The sequence below is a fragment of the Saimiri boliviensis genome, chromosome 10, assembly GCF_048565385.1.
Source record: "Saimiri boliviensis isolate mSaiBol1 chromosome 10, mSaiBol1.pri, whole genome shotgun sequence".
NCBI lineage: Eukaryota > Metazoa > Chordata > Mammalia > Primates > Cebidae > Saimiri > Saimiri boliviensis.
This window is the reverse complement of record NC_133458.1, coordinates 109,050,354-109,068,302: the sequence shown is the minus strand read 5'-3', so window position 1 is coordinate 109,068,302 and position 17,949 is coordinate 109,050,354. Positions and strand designations below refer to the sequence as shown.

At 35.9% G+C, this 17,949-nt stretch overlaps 1 protein-coding gene across 1 annotated transcript in view; it reads left to right on the top strand.

Annotated features, from left to right (window-relative positions):
- ABCA13 (ATP binding cassette subfamily A member 13) overlaps positions 1-17,949 on the top strand; it is a 427,963-nt gene that overhangs the window by 337,758 nt on the left and 72,256 nt on the right. Inside the window, exon 55 of the mRNA XM_074379707.1 lies at positions 1,430-1,539. Coding sequence (XP_074235808.1) covers positions 1,430-1,539 — 110 coding nt within the window. The remainder of the gene's footprint in view (positions 1-1,429; positions 1,540-17,949) is intronic.

The following is a 17,949-nucleotide window of genomic DNA, read 5'->3' as shown; positions in this document are numbered from 1 at the left end:
AGGGTGGGTTTACAGCTAAGCCTTAAAGCATAGGTAGAATTTGGATAGGCTGATGGTGGTGCACCCTGGGACATGGACAGGGTAGGCCTGGATCGAGATGGACTCATATTGCAGATGGTGGGAAAGATTCAGGGAAGTGGGGGAAATGGGAATTGAATCACGTGGCAACTCAGGGGCCTGGTGAAATCCAGAGGTCCAAAATAGGGTTATGTGATGGTTAGGTAGGGCTTGGTGGCAGAAAATACAGAAGCAGTCACTTTCCAAGATTTGAGCAGCCAGGAAGCCAGTTTGTATCCACAGATTGCAGCAACTAGCCATCAGAAAACAGTCTTGGAAGGAGCCTGACAAAACCAGAGAGACACAGTCACCAAAGTGGACTCTCAGGCACTGTATATGCTGAGGCACATGAGAGAGACAAAGTATAGAAAAGACAGCAAGAAGGCCATTTTTTGCATTGGCTTTTAAGGTGAGATTGGATCAATAACTGAATTGACTCTGTGCTCAATGTCAGAATATACAAGGAGAGGTTATCTTTTAATTAATATCAGGATTAGCCTAGACTCTGAGTTAGAAGTGAAGTTACAGGAACTTTACAGCCTCAATGGAAACAGAAGGAATATAAAGAAGCTGTGAGCACTACACAAACGTACACACACATGCGCATGTACACACACATACACACACATATGCATATACAGCAGAAGATGGAATCTTTGAAGAAAATACTTTAAAATATACAAAAATGAAATCAGGAGAAAATAATTATGATGACATGATTTCCAAAGAATATTATATTATGTCTGCATAATTTGGGGTAGTTGGCATTTAATTCTTATCTCTTGAGTTTTCCACACATGAATTTATTGTCTGTAAATTACTGCTGAAATTCTCTTTTTTTTTTTTTTTTTTTTGAGGCAGACTCTCGCTCTTGTTACCCAGGCTGGAATGCAATGGTGCGATCTCGGCTCATGGCAACCTCCGCCTCCTGGGTTCAAGCAATTCTCCTGCCTCAGCCTCCTGAGTAGCTGGGACTACAGGCGTGTGCCACCATGCCCAGCTAATTTTTGTATTTTTAGTAGAGATGGGGTTTCACCATGTTGACCAGGATGGTCTTGATCTCTTGACCTCATGATCTACCCGCCTTGGCCTCCCAAAGTGCCAGGATTATAGGCGTGAGCCATAGCATCCGGCCACTGGAATTCTTACACCACTCAAGTGTCGTCATGATTTGGAGAGGACTTTGCAATCTATACAGTGTTTTCTATAATATTATGATTTTAAAACTCCACAAATAACACAAACCAACAAAGTCAATTCAAAGCTGGCTAAAAGCAAGTGCTGTTTCTAATATAATTTTGATTATTTAACTTGTTCTATTTATTTACCTTGTTTGATTGAATGTGCTTTACCTAACTTTCTTTCCTCTTAGTGCTTTGGACTTCTAGGGGTGAATGGAGCTGGGAAGAGCACAACTTTCAAAATGCTGAGTGGTGAAGTTTCTCCAACTTCAGGACACGCCTTCATCAGGACTCCCATCGGGTAAGATCCAGATTTCATCACTTTTTCTGCTTAAAGAGACAATGAGCCCAGAGAACCCCCAGCATTCCCTCAGTCCTGTGGAATAAAATTTGAAAACATGATTTTCCTCCAAATTTACCTTCCAGTTATCACTTTTCTGAAGTGGGGAGGTTTCCAAATACGAATGAACTGAGCTCAGTACTTCCGGCTGGAGTAGAGGGTCATGGAGGTCTTACCACAATGCAACTAAAGGCCAGCCTCCCTGGGAGGTATCAGGGTGGACTTCAAGTACCCTGCTCCTCTCTGCAGATAGAACTCAGGGGAGCAGGAAATGACCAAAAGGTGGTTCTTTATTCTCCTCTGGATGAAGCTTTAAATGTTCCCACCAGCTTAAGTGGCCAGATAGTTTCCCTCTTTTTATCACCGAGACTTCCTCTTTCAGGTGGTCATGACTGCTTCAGGATGGGAGCAGTGAACACAATAAAAACCAAGAAAGCAGACTCTGGGAGAGTGGGGGAAGACATGTATTCCCCTTGCTCTACATATGTGAGGTCCCTGTGCACCTGCACACTCAGAGGCTGCCTGCGGCCAGATAACCCCTACAGGCTCTGTTGGTAATGTGTACGCATGCACTCCTGTATGTCACTCTGACCTGGGCCCTTTCACTCCCGTTTCACAGGGCACCTGATCCTTCTAAACTGTGTGCTTGATTGGGAAGATTTAGGGCATGGTGCCTTCATGCCCCTTTCTGCCCTGTGTGGTAGCATGTCTTCCCTTTTCCCCTGTGCTGATCAGGACTAATGTTAAAGATTTTTCTCTATACTGCAAGAAGAAATTTCCTGCTCTAAACCTCTCTGTGCTCCATTTGCTCTTTGATTTGTGTGTTACAAAGTTTATTCTAAACTGTGCTCAATATCACAAACTAAAATCTTAGACTTTTAATTTTACAGCAGTTTCTGGCGATTATTTCTCCATACATCACTTCTGTGCTATGCCTCCTAATAGGGATGTCCGGTATCCCATTCTGTTTCAGTACTGTGGTACAAGAGCCCAGGCACCTATCTCTCCTTTTTCCCACTAGAGCAAACTCATTGTAACTTGAGGGGTAGTCAAATTCACAGCTGTCTTTATGAATTCAAACCCAGCACCCAGCAGCTAACAGATTGAGACCTGACCTCCAGCTTTCAGTTTCTGATCCACAGACATATTTAGTTTTAAGAATGGTTATATGTTCTCAACAATAGTTTTGTAGCAATGAATATGGCAAATAAAAATCGATTGAACACCGTTTTCTGGATGTAGAGAAAGAAATATAAAGCATCGGATCTACGTTTTCCCACTGGAATTTTGATTGACTTTATGTTGCATTTATAAATTAATTTGGAAAAAACTAATGTGTGACAATTTTTTATTACAATCACTTGCTAAAATAATTCATTTGTAAAAGTATTTTAATTAATCTTTATATTCTGTTAGATGAGAATGCTCTTATCAATAATAAATGAAACATTTTTCTATACTTTCTCTACAATAATGTTTCTTTTTAAAAATTTATTTTTGATTTCAATAGCTTTTTGGGAAACAGGTGGTGTTTGATTACATGAATAAGTTCTTTAGCGGTGATTTATGAGATTTTGGTGTACCTATCACCCAAGCAGTATACACAGCACACAATGTGTAGTCTTTTATCCCTCACTCCCCTCCCACCCTTTCTCCCCAAGAACCCAAATTTCATTGTATCATTCTTTTAATTCATTGTATCATTCTCATGCTGTTGCGTCCTCATCCTCATAGCTTAACTCCTGATTATGAATGAGAACATAAGAATGTTTGGTTTTCTATTCCTGAGTTACTTCACTTAGAATAATAGTCTCCAATTCCATCCAGTTTGCTTTGAATGTCATTATTTATTTAGTTCTTTTTTATGGCTGAGTAGTATTCCATATATATGTAGACACACACATGCATATGCACATATACATACATACATACATACATACATACATACATATCACATTTTCTTTATCCACTTGTTGATTGATGGGCATTTGGTGCTGGTTCCATATTTTTGCAGTTACAAATTATGCTGCCATAAATATGGTTGTGTTAGTATCTTTTTCATGTAATGACTTTTTTTTTTCCTCTGGGTAGATACCTAGTGGTGAGATTGCTGGATCAAACAGTAAATCTACTTTTAGTACATTAAGGAATCTCCACACTGTTTCCTATGGTGGTGGTACTAGTTTGCATCTCCACCAACAGTGTAAAAGCGTTCCCTTTTTACCGCATCCATGCCAACCTCTATTATTTTGATTTTTTTTTATTATGGCCATTCTTGCTGGAGTGAAGTTGTATCACATTGTGGTTTTGATTTGCATTTCCCTGATCATTAGTGATGTTAAGCATTTTTGCATATGCTTTTTAGTCATTTGTATATCTTCTTTTGGTAATTGTCTATTCACGTCCTCAGCCCACTTTTTGATAGTATTGTTTGTTTGTTTGTTTGTTTTTGCTGGTTTCTTTGAGTTCTTTGTAGATTCTGGATATTAGACTTTTGTCAGATGTATAGATTTTGAAGATTTTTCTCCCACTCTGTGGGTTGTCTGTTAATGCTGCTGACTGTTTATTTGACTGTGCAAAAGCTTTTTAGTTTAATTAAGTCCCATATATTTATCTTTGTTTTTGTTGCATTTGCTTTTGTGTTCTTGATCACGAAGTCTTTACCTAAGCCAGCGTCTTGAAGGGTTTTTCTGATGCTATCTTCTAGAATCATTATGGTTTCAGATCTTAGATTTAGGTCTTTGATCCACTATGCCATTCTGTATTTTTTAAGTGGAGCATTTAAGCCATTTACATTCCATGTTAGTATTAAGATGTGAGGTATTATTCTATTCATCATACTATTTGTTGCCTGAATACCTTTTTTTTTTTTTCATTGTGTTGTTGTTACATAGGTCCTATGAGATTTGTGCTTTAAAGAGGTTGTATTTAAGTCTATTTTAAAGTTTTGTTTTAAGATTTAGAATTCGTTTTAACAATTCTTGTAGTGCTGGGTTGGTAGTGGAACTGTCTCAGCATTTGTTTGTCTGGAAAAGACTGTAACTTTCCTTCATTCATGAAGCTTAGTTTTTCTGGATACAAAATTCTGATAATTGTTTTGTTTAAGGAGGTTAAATATAGGACCTTGATCCCTTCTAGCATGTAGGATTTCTTCTGAGAAATCTGCTGTTTTTCTGGTAGCTTTTTCTTTACAGGTTACCTGATGCTTTTGCTTCATAGCTCTTAAGAGTCTTTCCTTCATCTTGACTTTAGATAACCTGATGATTATGTGCTTATTTGTATGGTTTTGACAGTTCCTTAAAATCTAGGCGATGATCTTTTATCAATGAATTTCCAAGCTGTTCTATGAGCTTCTTGTATTTGAATGTCTAGCTCTCTGGCAAGGCCAGGGAAGTTTTTCTTTATTATTCCCTCAAATATGTTTTCCAGACTTGTAGATTTCTCTTCTTCCTCAGGAATATCAATTATTCTTGGGTTTGGATGCTTAGCATAATCCCAGTCTTCTTGGAGGCTTTGTTTATTTTTTTTAAATTCTTTTTTCTTTGTCTTTGATGAATTGGGTTAATTAAAAAGCCTTGTCTTTGAGCTCTGAAGTTCTTTCTTCTGCTTGTCCAGTTCTATTGCTGAAACTTTCCAGTTCATTTTGCATTTGTCTAAATGTGTCTTGATTTCCAGAAGTTGTGATTTTTTTCAAAATGTGTGCTTATCTATTACACTGGAGATTTTTCCTTCCATGTCCTGTATTATATTTTTTATTTCTCTAAGTTAGAGTTCATCTTTTCCTGGTGACTTCTTTATAGTTCTTTTCCTTTTTGTCTATTTGTTATAAATAAGAGATTTTTTTATTATCCTTAGCTTTCTATGATAAATTTTATTTTTGTTAGATTTTTAATAGTTTTTGTTAAATTTCACATACTAATAGTCTATATAGATTTTGTATTTATTATTCATAAGAAAAATTAATTTTTTGAAAACTTCATTTTCAATTTTTGCTATTAATTACTCTTCTGAATTTTTCTCATTTTGACAATCTATGTTTCCTTAGAAACTCATTAATTTAATTTAAAATTGCAAATTACTGACATAGGGTTATAACTATGATTCTCCTACAATTTGTATGTCCTTTCTGTACCTGTATCTGTATTGTTTTATTTCTATACAATTATATTTCCCAGACTCTAACTTTTCTTTTTAAAAGGATGAAATATTGAATTTATTTAGAAATTCAAATTATTTTTAGTTTTCAAATTTATCAAATTTTGTCATTCTTTTTAATCTCCCACCATGCTTTTCTCAATCTAGTTTTGTTGTTTTATTTCTAACTTTTTGATTTAAGTGACTTTTGCATTTTTCATCTTAAAATAAAAATCAAATTATGAGGACTATCAATACGCTTTTTTGTACAGCTTTACCTCGATCCTAAAAATGTAATAAGTGACATTATTGTTGTTATTCTCTAGATGACATATGTGATTTTAATATAGTATTTTTCTCAAAACTTTAGAAGCCTTTTTTCAGATACTCGTTATTTCTTTTTTCTTTTTTGTATTTTTTGAGACAGAGTCACTCGCTCTCTCCCAGGCTGTAGTGCAGTGGCCTGATCTCAACCCATGGCAACCTCCACCTCCCAGGTTCAAGCGATTCTTCTGCCTCAGCCTCCTGAGTATCTGGGATTGCAGGCGCATGCCACCATGCCTGGATAAGTTTTGTACTTTTAGTAGAGACAGAGTTTTATCATATCAGCCAGTCTGGTCTCAAACTCCTGACCTCAGGTGATCCACCCACTTCAACTTCCCAAAGTGCTGGGATTACAAGCCTGAGTCACCACACCCAACCTATCTTATTTCTTGCTTCAATATTTTTACAAGATCTTTTTAAAGACTTTTTTGAAGTTTAATTTAAATATGGAAAGGAACATCCAGTGACTTTTCATAAAGTGAATATAATTATATAATCAATACCTAACTCAAGAAACAGAACAAAACCAGCACCCCATAAATTCCACGTACTCATATCCCTGTTGAGGGTGACTCTTATTTGCATTTTTTTGTTTTGGTTTTTTAAGAGAGCTTAATGTATTATTATAAGGCAAACTTGTAAACAAAACTCAGGACAAGAAACAGAACTTTGGCAACTAACTTATAAGTCATTCTGTGTATTCAGTTCCAGACACAACCTCTTCCATGTAAATGATTTTTTATAATTCATTACTAAAGAGTGTATTCCTAGACGCTACAGTTGAATCTTGCTCATTTGTAAGATAGTTGATATGGCCTTTAAATTAGTCAATTCACAGGTCCTTTTTCATTGTTTTTTCATTTCTTTACAAACTTTCTGTCAAAGAACCTGGACTGTTGAACTTGGAGGGTTGCCTACAAACTGCTGACTGCATACTGATGATGGAATTTAACATGTTCATTTGTTCTATTTCTTGCAATTGCCTTTATTTAGAGGTTTTGTTAGGCTTAGGTTCAATCCTCTGCATGACTAAACAGGAGATGATGTTCTCTTTCATCAAGAGGCACATAATTTCTGGACCAGGTGAGGCGACTCATGCCTGTAATCCTCGAACTTTGGGAGGCCATGGCAGGTGAATCACATGAGCCCAGAGTTTGAGACCAGCCTAAGAAACATGACGATACCCTGTTCTACCAAAAATACAAAAATTAGCCAATCTCATAACCTTGTGTCAAAATAAATAAATAGATAAAAATTTAAAAATAAAAGTAAAAAAGCGGCACATAACAGCTCATCTGTAGTCTTGGTTTTGGTTTTTTGTTTGTTTGTTTGTTTGTTTGTTTTGTTTTGTTTTTATGTTAGTAGTGTTGATGGTTAATGCTTGGATGAATTCATCCATTGCAAAATGGTGACATTTTAACCTAGTCTTTCTGTTTTCATTTGCTAGTTAGGATAATTTGGTACAGAGATGCTTTAACTGTCTTTCATTTGGCTACTCAGAGGTACAGTTCATATAGGAAGAGAGACAGATAAAATGCTTAATTCTTTTCTTTTAGTTACCCAGTTTTCAGGATACTCAACTGGTTTTCAGCTGATTATCTCAGAAAGTGACAGATTAGGTTTTCATGGATTTGTTTCCTTGTATCATTCTTTTTTTTTGAGACGGAGTTTTCGCTCTTGTTACCCAGGCTGGAGTGCAGTGCCACGATCTCGGCTCACCGCAACCTCCGCCTCCTGGGTTCAGGCAATTCTCCTGCCTCAGCCTCCTGAGTAGCTGGGAATACAGGCACGCACCACCACGCGCAGCTGATTTTTTGTATTTTTAGTAGAGACGGGGTTTCACCATGTTGACCAGGATGGTCTCAATCTCTTGACCTCGTGATCCACCCGCCTTGGCCTCCCAAAGTGCTGGGATTACAGGCTTGAGCCACCGCGCCCGGCCTTCCTTGTATCATTCTGACTTCACTCTGATAGAATTAGAATATATCACTAGTGTCACTTTGTGCTTAGTTATCTCTTTTACTTCTTAGGATTTCCTTGTTTTATTCTCTCCTTATTCTCCTCTAGTCATTTCTTCATCCATATACTAGAAATAATAACTCAAATGTTTAAATGAAGCTTCAATGCTATACTATATAAAATCCACCTTGGGCAGAAACAGACATGCTGTTGTCATTTAAGAAATATTTTTTCTCCTAACTTATATAAAGAAAGTTGTAGACCTGAAATCATATCTATCTTGCTCCAAATGCTACATGCCATATCTATTCTGTCTGTGGGCAGATAATGCAGCTTTACTTTGGTTAATCTATGTCAATAGATGAAAACTCAATATTAAGAGCTAATTATGTTTGAGAACAGAAAGTAGAGAAAATTTATTAGTTGAGCAAGTGTTTGAAGTTGATATGTGTAAAGAGAATTGTTTTACTACTTATTCTGAAAGGAAATCATGCTGTATGGGACTGAATCTCTCTCAAGTGTTTTGTTGTTTTTTTCTTGCAGTCTTAGAAGTAAGAAGTAAGATATTTTTGTTAAATTTGGAGGTGAGTTTTGAAAAAAAATTCTTACTTCTCTATTTACATATAGACAAAAGAATCATAAGTTCTAAATCAAAATTAGGTTTATTTCTTCATCCCTAGAAGACTGACTCTCTCCTTTATAATTCTATTTCATCATTTGTAAAATAATTAGAAAATGAAATTCAAATAACTTCTCTTGAAAAGAAGAATAAATTTACATCCAAATAGTGGTCTGCAAGTCCCTTATTATACTACATATCTGTGTAATTAGTTTAATTATAACTGAATCACACTTGCATTAATTATATTTTAACCTTGATTTTTTGTAATGTTAATTGTACATTGGTATTCAAAGAATTAAATAGGTAATTAGAAGCATAATGGAATTTTTCACTGCTTAGAGAGTTGAAATGTACCTTCCTGCCTGTGAAGCCCATAGCTTATTGCTACGTAATTGAAACACATCTACTCATTCATTCATTATATTAAGGTATTTTTGTCTCTTCTTTGAAGTTATATTATCTAAAACAGTGCTCTTTTACTTTCCTGTTTAATTTATTAATTTCCATGAATGCACATCTTCAAACTTGAGAGTAATACCTGTCTAAATACATTTCAAAATTGGCCACTATAGTTTGGTTCAGAGCATGTCATGTTCTCCTGATATGTTGATGGTTGTCAGAAATTGACTACAGGCCAGAAATCACATGCATCTTTATTTGGCCAGCACAGTGTTAAGATTTTGGATTTGAATTGGCATTGGTCAGAACATATGCTTCCCATTTTGTCACAGTTGCCACCATTACTTGTCACCTTATTGATGGACATCATCAAATGTTTGTTTGGACTATTACATCCAGAAGTTATTGAAATTTGTGGCTCTTGAACACCATAAATGTTAACATCATTAGCCATTATTTCCCGTTTCTCTCTTTTTCACCAAGTATTAAGTTAGGGCTTTACATTTTTAATCTTATTTGATAGTTATAATAGCATAGAGGTTGTTATACTAATTTTACTGACAAGAATTTAAGATTCAGAAAAATTAAGTGGCTTGCCAAAAGTCAAACATCTAGAAAATAATGGAGCTTTGAATCCAAGTTTTCAAAATTCTAAATCACACACACTTTTTACCACCCCTTGACTATTAGAGAAAACCCACAAAGTAGTCATAATCAATGAGACAGAACATAAAATATTTAAAAAGGAGAAGGAGAAGGTATAAATATATGTATATATAATAGCATGTATGTAAATGTATATATCATAATTATATATATAAATATATGTATATATATTAAATGAAAGTTGACAGATACTAGAGCAGGCATATATTTTTATTCTAGTAAATAATTGAGAAGATATTCTTCCTATATATTTAACAATTACATTAATTACAAAATGTTGCTGCAAAATCATTTAAAATAATATTCAATAGATTGAAATGGAAGATTAGGATAACTTAAAAATGCTCTCATTACTAGATAAGAATTGTCTGAAACTATTATATGAGTACCCATCTGAGGCCACAAGAAAGAAAGGAAATGTGCAGATGCCATAAAAGAAGAAAGTAACAAACCTGATGTGACACTGTGTAATATATATTTTTCTCGTAGACCCATTTCCAAGCCTACAACTCTTAAAATACTTGGAATCTCCAAATTGATGTATTTTTTATGCTAATGAATAACAGGGCTGGCAGCCTCTAGGTCACTTCAGGATGGGGCTGGTCACCAGAAAGACCACGACAAGATTAGAAGGTTAGGACTTTTAGCTGCACCTGTTGGTCTCAGGGGAGGATGAGGGGCTGAAGGTTAGGTTGACCACAAATGGCCAACGATTTATTCAATCGTGCCTATGTAATGAAGTTTCTGTAAAATCCCCCAAAGACTGGGTTCAGGGAGTTTCTGGATAGCTCAACACATGGTGGTTTCTGAAGGGTGGTTTCCAGAGAGGGATGGAAGCTCCATACCCCTTCCCACATGCTTTGCCTTATACACCTTTTCATGTCTATCCTATGTAGTAGTCTTTGTAATAAACTGGTAAATGCAAGTAAGTATTTCCCTGAGTTCTGTGAGTCATTCTAGCAAATTAATTAAACCAGACGAGAGGGTCATTGGATTCCTGGCTAATCCTAGAAGGTCAGAAGCCCAGGTGAAACAACCTGAGGCTTTTGACTTGTGCCTGAAAGAAGGCAGTCTTGGGGACCGAGCTCTCAACTTGTGGGATCTGATGCCGTCTTCAGGCAGATAGGATCCGAATAGAACTGAAATAGAGAAAACTCAGCTGATATCTGCTGCAGAATTGATTGCTTAGTTGGTGGTGGGGAGATATCCCCACATATTTGGTTAGAGAAATCTTGTGTTTATTGTGGTGGTGTGAGAGCAGAGGAAGAACAGAATTTTCTCACTTTCATTCCAGAGTAATTGCTTGTGTGGCCACCTAAGAAAGAGACAAAGCATATGTGGATTTCTGATTTGGAGGCATAGGTTTTAATGTCCCTGTGGTACAAGAACTATGTCTGCAACTGAAACTCTGTATAAAGCTAGGATAATTGAAGGGCTACATCCTTACTGAAGGGGTAGGATCAAGAAAAGTCTTTAAACTGGCATAGAAAGATGACAGGAAAACATTGATTTCTGTCTAGGATTAAAGATGAAAAGAAAAAAAATCTCCCCTGGAATTTTGAAACTCTGAGCTTATACTCTAGAACTTAAACTCCTAGAATTGTGGGAGTTTAAACCTGAGATCTGAGAACCACAACTCCTCCTACCCAGGAATATAACGTAAAAATTGGCCCCAGTTTGATGGTACCCATGGGCACCTTTAAGAAGAAAACACAGATCTTTGCAAGAATGCTCTCACAGCTCATATTTCATTTTTTTTAAAGGGCCCCATTAAAGTGGAGTGCCTAACCAAACATTACAAAACACACAAGACAACTATTTACTATAGATATAAATTAATGGCTATAACAAAAAGGAGAATTGGCACACCAAGAGTGTAATGTAAGAGAACTACAATCACAAAGATAATGTAAGAAGTACCATGATATCATGAGAGAGAATTGATTTGAAAAAAAGTAATATAATAAAAATTATGGCTATTAAAAAGAAAAACATAATGGTTGGGTTAAAAGCAAATAATATGCTGCTAGTAAAAATATAAAAATATGTAAAATGTGGAGGATAGAAAGAGGTCTAACATGATTAGATTTCTAATCTGATCCAATTAGATTTCTGAACAAGAGAATAGAGCAATGGGAGAGAGGCACCATTTGAAGACACATAAGGATTGTCTAGTATTAGGACAGTTGATTCCTTCAAAGGAAGAAACATAGCATTTATTGAGCATAGTAAATAAGACATTCATACTTAGGCACTTTGTGTTGAAACCAAGGATTCCAAAAACAAACTCTTCAAAGAAACAAGATGACAGATCACCATAAAGTAAGAAGGACACCTGTACTTGTTCACAGTAATAGCCACTAGCCACTTGTAGCATTTAAAATTAAATGTAAATACATTAAAATCAAATCAAATTATAAATTGTTTCTCAGCAGCCACTAGCAACGTTTCAACAGTAGAAGAACTTTCTGTTCAGAAGGCACTGATACAGAACATTTTCATTGTTGCTGAAAGTTTGATGTGCCAATGCTGAATTAGACCAAGGACTAACTTCTTGGCAGCAAATTTATAAACAGAATATAGTAAAATGAAAGAGCATAATGAATCAAAATGCATTAATAGATCAATAGTTGTTACATCTAAATAGAGAATTACAGGTAAGTTTTATTTTTTTCCTTAATCCTTTCTGTACGTTCCAAATCTAGTGTAAACCCTTAAGTCAAAAGCCTTTCTCTTCATATTTCCAACTAAACCTAGATTTTTGCCACCATCTGGCTATATAAACTTGGTAACTGTTTATCTTTGTAAACATTAGTTTGCTAATCCTTAAAATGAGATGCTAGTACTTACCTGAAATGCTTTCTTTTAGCCTCTCAAGTTCATAGTCAGATGAAGCATAGCTAACATTTCTGTCCTATGCTTACCACAAAATAGCTGAATATTTATTTTTATAGATATTTCTGCCTTTCATGTATTTTCTTTTTTACCAAACTGTTTGAAGTCTGTATTTTCTTTTTTGTTTGGAGATGGAGTCTCACTCTGTTGCCCAGGCTGGAGTGCAGTAGTGTGATCTCAGCTCACTGCAACCTCTCTCCACCCTGATTCAAGTGATTCTCCTGTCTCAGCCTCCCCAGTAGCTGGGACTATAGGTGCCTGCCATCACACCTGGCTATTTTTTTTTTTTTTTTTTTTTTTTTTAGGAGAGGTGGGGTTTCATCATTTTGGCCAGGCTGGTTTTGAACTCATGACCTCAAGTTATCCACCCACCTCAGCCTCCCAAACTGCTGAGATTACAGGCATGAGCCACCGTGCCCGGCCTCTATTTTCTTTTTTATCTTTGAATAACAAATCTCCTAATTTATATGTATGTATATGTGTTATTGTGTATTCTTTTTTCAGTGGGTGATGCCACTGGCTGAAACATACTGGGAATCAATCTCTCTCTGTCTCTCTCTCTCTCTCTCTCTGTCTCTCTCTCTGTCTCTCTCTCTCTCTCTCTCTCTCTCTCTCTGTCTCTCTCATCTATCTTTAATCTGTCCATCCACCCATCCATCCATCCATCCATCCATCCATCTACTTGTTTACAGACCTTGGCACAGATCGTCCATGCTGTGCCACCTCCCACGCTATCAGTGTGCACCAACTGGCATCCCAGAGACTGTTTTTAATATTTTTACAGATAAGACTAATAGAGGCCAATTGAAAAATATTAGTTCTCTTTTTTTTCTTTTCTTCCTTGTCCTTCTTTTTTCCTCTATTCTATCTCTCCTTCTTCTTTACCTGTCTTCCTCTTCTTTTATAAAACAGTTAAGATGCTAGGTGTGCACCACATAGAAATCTATGTCCACTGGGATGTGAAAAAGTCATTGCCCTTTCCCTCTTTTTACATATTGATATACTCACACCATCTTTTCCCTTGTCACTTTGGTGCAGGTAACTATGATACCTATTTTAGCTTTTCTCTGCATCAACCCTGGCTGAATAAACTTGGGAACTCAAAAACCTTTTGCAGTGCAGCAGTGAGGGACATGTGACAGGCTCAGCCTGTGGGCTCTGTGAGTGTGTGGGCTGCCCCACAGAGCCCCAGCAGAGCCGGACACTTCTCATGTAGTATAACGTCACCATATGTATTATTGTCCAGTCCCATCTTCTGCCGCAGGAATTCTAAACTAACATAGGGAAAATGCACTCTGAAAGTAATATAATTATAAATACTTTCTACAAAACTACAAAAACAAGCAAACAAATGAGACACATACTACATTTTCATTTAATGTCACATTGGAGCAATTAATGTTATTGACATCTAAATTCTAAGATACAATTTGTGATTGGGTATAGATGAGTTCAGTGAAATTTTGATTTCCATTTATTTAAGTGGTTTTATCTCTACCTTGAGTAATTTACTTGTAACTCTAGAGTAGTGCTTAGGAAAGCCTTTCTCATCCCAATAGGGGTCTTTATTGCAGATGAAATTTCTAGTATTTTAATGGTTTAAGTATACTCTTAGTTATTTAAAAATGTATGATTAAGTTATTATTGACTACCCTGTTGTGCTATGAAATACTAGGTCTTATTCATTCTTTACAACTAGTTCTTGTACCCATTAATCATCCCCACTTCCGTCCCCCAACACCCTCTACCCTCCCCAGCCTTATTTCACTTAACACAATGACCACCAGTTCCATACATGTTGTTGCACATGACAAGATTTCATTCTCCTTTATGGCTGGATAGTACTCCACTGAGTCTATGTGCTGCGTTTTCTTTATCTATGAATCTGCTGATGGACACTAGTTTACTTTCAAATCTTAGCTATTGTGAACAGTGCTGCAATAAATATGGGAGTGCAGACATCCCTTTTATGTGTTGATTTTTTTTCTTGATTCCTAGGTCCTTTGGTAGCTCTATTTTTGGTTTTGAGGAAATTTCAAACTTTTCTCCCTAGCGATTGTACCAGTTTACATTCCTACTCATGGTGCATGAAGGTTCCCTTTCCTCTCCGTCCTCTCCAGCATTTGTTGCTTGTTGCCTAGCTTTTGGATAAAAGCTGTTTTAACCGGGGTGAGATAACATCTTTTTGTAGTTTTGATTTGCATTTCTCTGATGATCAGTGATGTTGGGAACCTTTTCATATACCTGTTTGTCATTTGTGTGTCTTCTCTTGCAAAATGTCCATTCAGACCTTTTGCCCATTTTAAAATCAAATTATTAGATTTTTCCTGTAGATTTGTTTGAACTTATTATGTATTCTGGTTTTAATTCCTTTTCAGATCAATAGTTTGCAAATATTTTCTTCCATGCTATGGGCTGCCTCTTTACTTTGTTGGTTATTTTTGTTTTTCCTGTGCAGAACGTTTTTAACTTGATAAAAACATTTATCTGTTTTTGCTTTTGGTCACCTGTGCTTGTGGGGTATTACTCAAGAGATTTTTACTCAGACCAATGTCCTGGAAAGTTTTCCAAAGTAATAGTAATAGTAATTGTTCATCCTAAAACTGACAGGCATGAAGTTGTAATTTTGATATAATTTTTTTCCTGTGAATATGGTAGATGGTTGCCAAAATTGTGTAGCATAAATAATGTAAATATTTGGTATTATCCTCTGTAATGATACTAATATATTGTGATTTCCAAAAAGAGTGATGATGCCTTATAGCTTTGAGTTATTACATATAGGTATGTATCTGTATATATGTCTGTGTGTCTACACACACACACACACACACACACACACACACACACACACATATGCTTTGTGATGTTGCTTTAGCATTTGCATTTGGCATGATCATTTTAAATATTTTTAAATTTGCAATGCATGTCCATGGTATGAATATCCAGACTACAAAAAGGTACAGTCAAGGTGTGTCAAAGGCATTGTAAGGTAGAATTTTTCCCAGGCATGCAGCATTTCTCTTCACAGATTTCTTGTTTACTTTTGTGTACCTTCTATGAGTAGGTATGTGTTACAGTAAGGAGGTTGTGAGAAGGAGTTGTTCTTTAGCGTATTCTTTCTAATTTCTAAATAGTAATTCATCACTGTTTGCCAGTCTGTGAGGTCGGTGTGCGTTCTTTGTATTTCCTGAAGAAGGGGAGAGTTAAAGGCTAGAGTGGAAAAGTATTGGGTCCCTAGTCAGAGTGGGGAAATGCGTCAATAAGGTTCTCCCTCACTTCTCCCATAACGAGGTCTCAGCAGAGATGAAGAAAGACCCAGATAAAGAGATGAGAATGAAGTCACTGGGCTAGACATGCCAGTACGTGTAAGAGCATGACTGGCCAAAGGAGCCTGGGACCTTGACTGGGACTTCTCTCAGAGACCTCAGTGCATTGGATGTACACCAAGTCTGATAGAGGAAGGGCAGCTTTCCCCATGAGGCCTGTCAGGTACAGATTTCGTGATTGCCTGTGGTCAGGCCTGAAAAGTCGCATAAGTCTTTAACTGGGAGCTAGATGCCTCAGATACTCCTCACCTCAATCATATTTAATTATATCTGTATATGATATAGCTTTTGTTGCTTTTGTTGAATGCTTTTGTGTCTGTGTGTGTGTGTGTGTGTGTGTGTCTGTGTATGTTTTGCACGGCCTCATCTTTCTTCCTGTAATTTGGAGGATTTGTAGTCTGTGTTTAGCTTCTCTGGTTTCCTCTACAAGCATAACTATAAAATTCTTGGGTTCCTACTTCTTTACAGGGACTATATTAAATCCTCAGTATAAACAATAGCAATGTTATTTCTTTTGGAAAATCAGCATGGCATGATTCTGCAAGTGACAATTGGACCTACAGCCAGGTGTTCCAGTGTAACTTATCTGTCAGATCTATATTAGCATATTGATTTGGATTGATTTGGGACAATGTAACGGTCATATATGGACCTGAATTCTGTCCCCCCTCAAATTTGTAAAATAATAATAGTCTTATTTAATCAATTTTTTTGAGATAAAATACATTAGAATCTTTGAAAGATACTGACAGCTTTAAAGAATGCTATAAAATGGAGACATTACCATCTATGGCTACGGGTTATCAATGGCTTATCAACAAAAAAATGAGGTTCTTTTTCGGACAGCTGTAGTTTCTACTTTTTTAGTAATAATTATTCTTAGTATATTTTGATACACAATGTAGTAAAATAACCTGTGCTCACATAAGATTTTTTTTTAGATATCCCTTTAGGAAAATAAGAATCTTAGTAAGTTTACCTGCCTTTGCTTAAATAAAAGTATCAATCAGGTAGAGAATAGTTGTTCTAACATTCTCAATCTGTCATTTTCTTATAAATAGCAAAGTTTTGGTATTTCTTTATATGAAAATTTCTTATATAATTTAAAAAGTTAAATGTATCCAACATTAGAAAAATTTGAAATGCTAAAGTTTAAAAATCCTTCCTGACAACATCTATTATGGAATTAATAATGCATTTAAAATTTCTGAATATACATATATTTGAAAAATAATACAAATATATGTGAGCTATATTACGGACACTTGTTATGTGAATTAGTGGCTCTCATATTTGCTATCCAGATTCTATAAAACTTACCAATGATTTGCTTGATCACTAACACTGACTTTGTGGAAGAATTAGATTTGGTAAAGGAGTTCTGAGAAAACTGGCTGTTTTCTGGATAGTTTTTAAAACTAAATCTGTGTGTGTCATAAATTAAGACACCAAATGAAAGAAACATTAAATGAAAATTCTGAGTGACAGTGGAACAGGTGATAAACCTAAGCCACCATTCATTCTTAAAAGCATGTCTTTGATACATTAGTCTCTTCCTCCAATAAATTATTAAGTGGGAATATTGGCAGCTGCTATGCACAGAGCATATGTGTAATTTAATGAGCTATATTTTGTCCGAAGTTTGTAACATTTTCTTCATGGACAAGAACAAAAAAATCTCAGGAGTAAGAAAATATAATTGTGTGTTAATTTTTCTGTTTTGAAAAGATGTAACTTAATCAGATTTGTGGTGTCTCCCTTAGCCAAATACAAAAGGAAGAAAATGAATAAAACTTATTGCTTAAGTGCCTAAATGAATGACTATGTTCTCTCATGTTGCAATTGTACTGATGCTTAAATACTAATCTGAAATACCTGAGAGAATGTCACTTGCATTAGATGGTTAAATAGGAGTGTGTGTGTGTGTGTGTGTGTGTGTGTGTGTGTGTGTGTACCTTTAAACCAGGAGAATAAACTTACTTTACCTTTCAAAGGAGAAGGTAAAAACATATTCCTGATTCATATGTAAGAAACAAAGCAGCA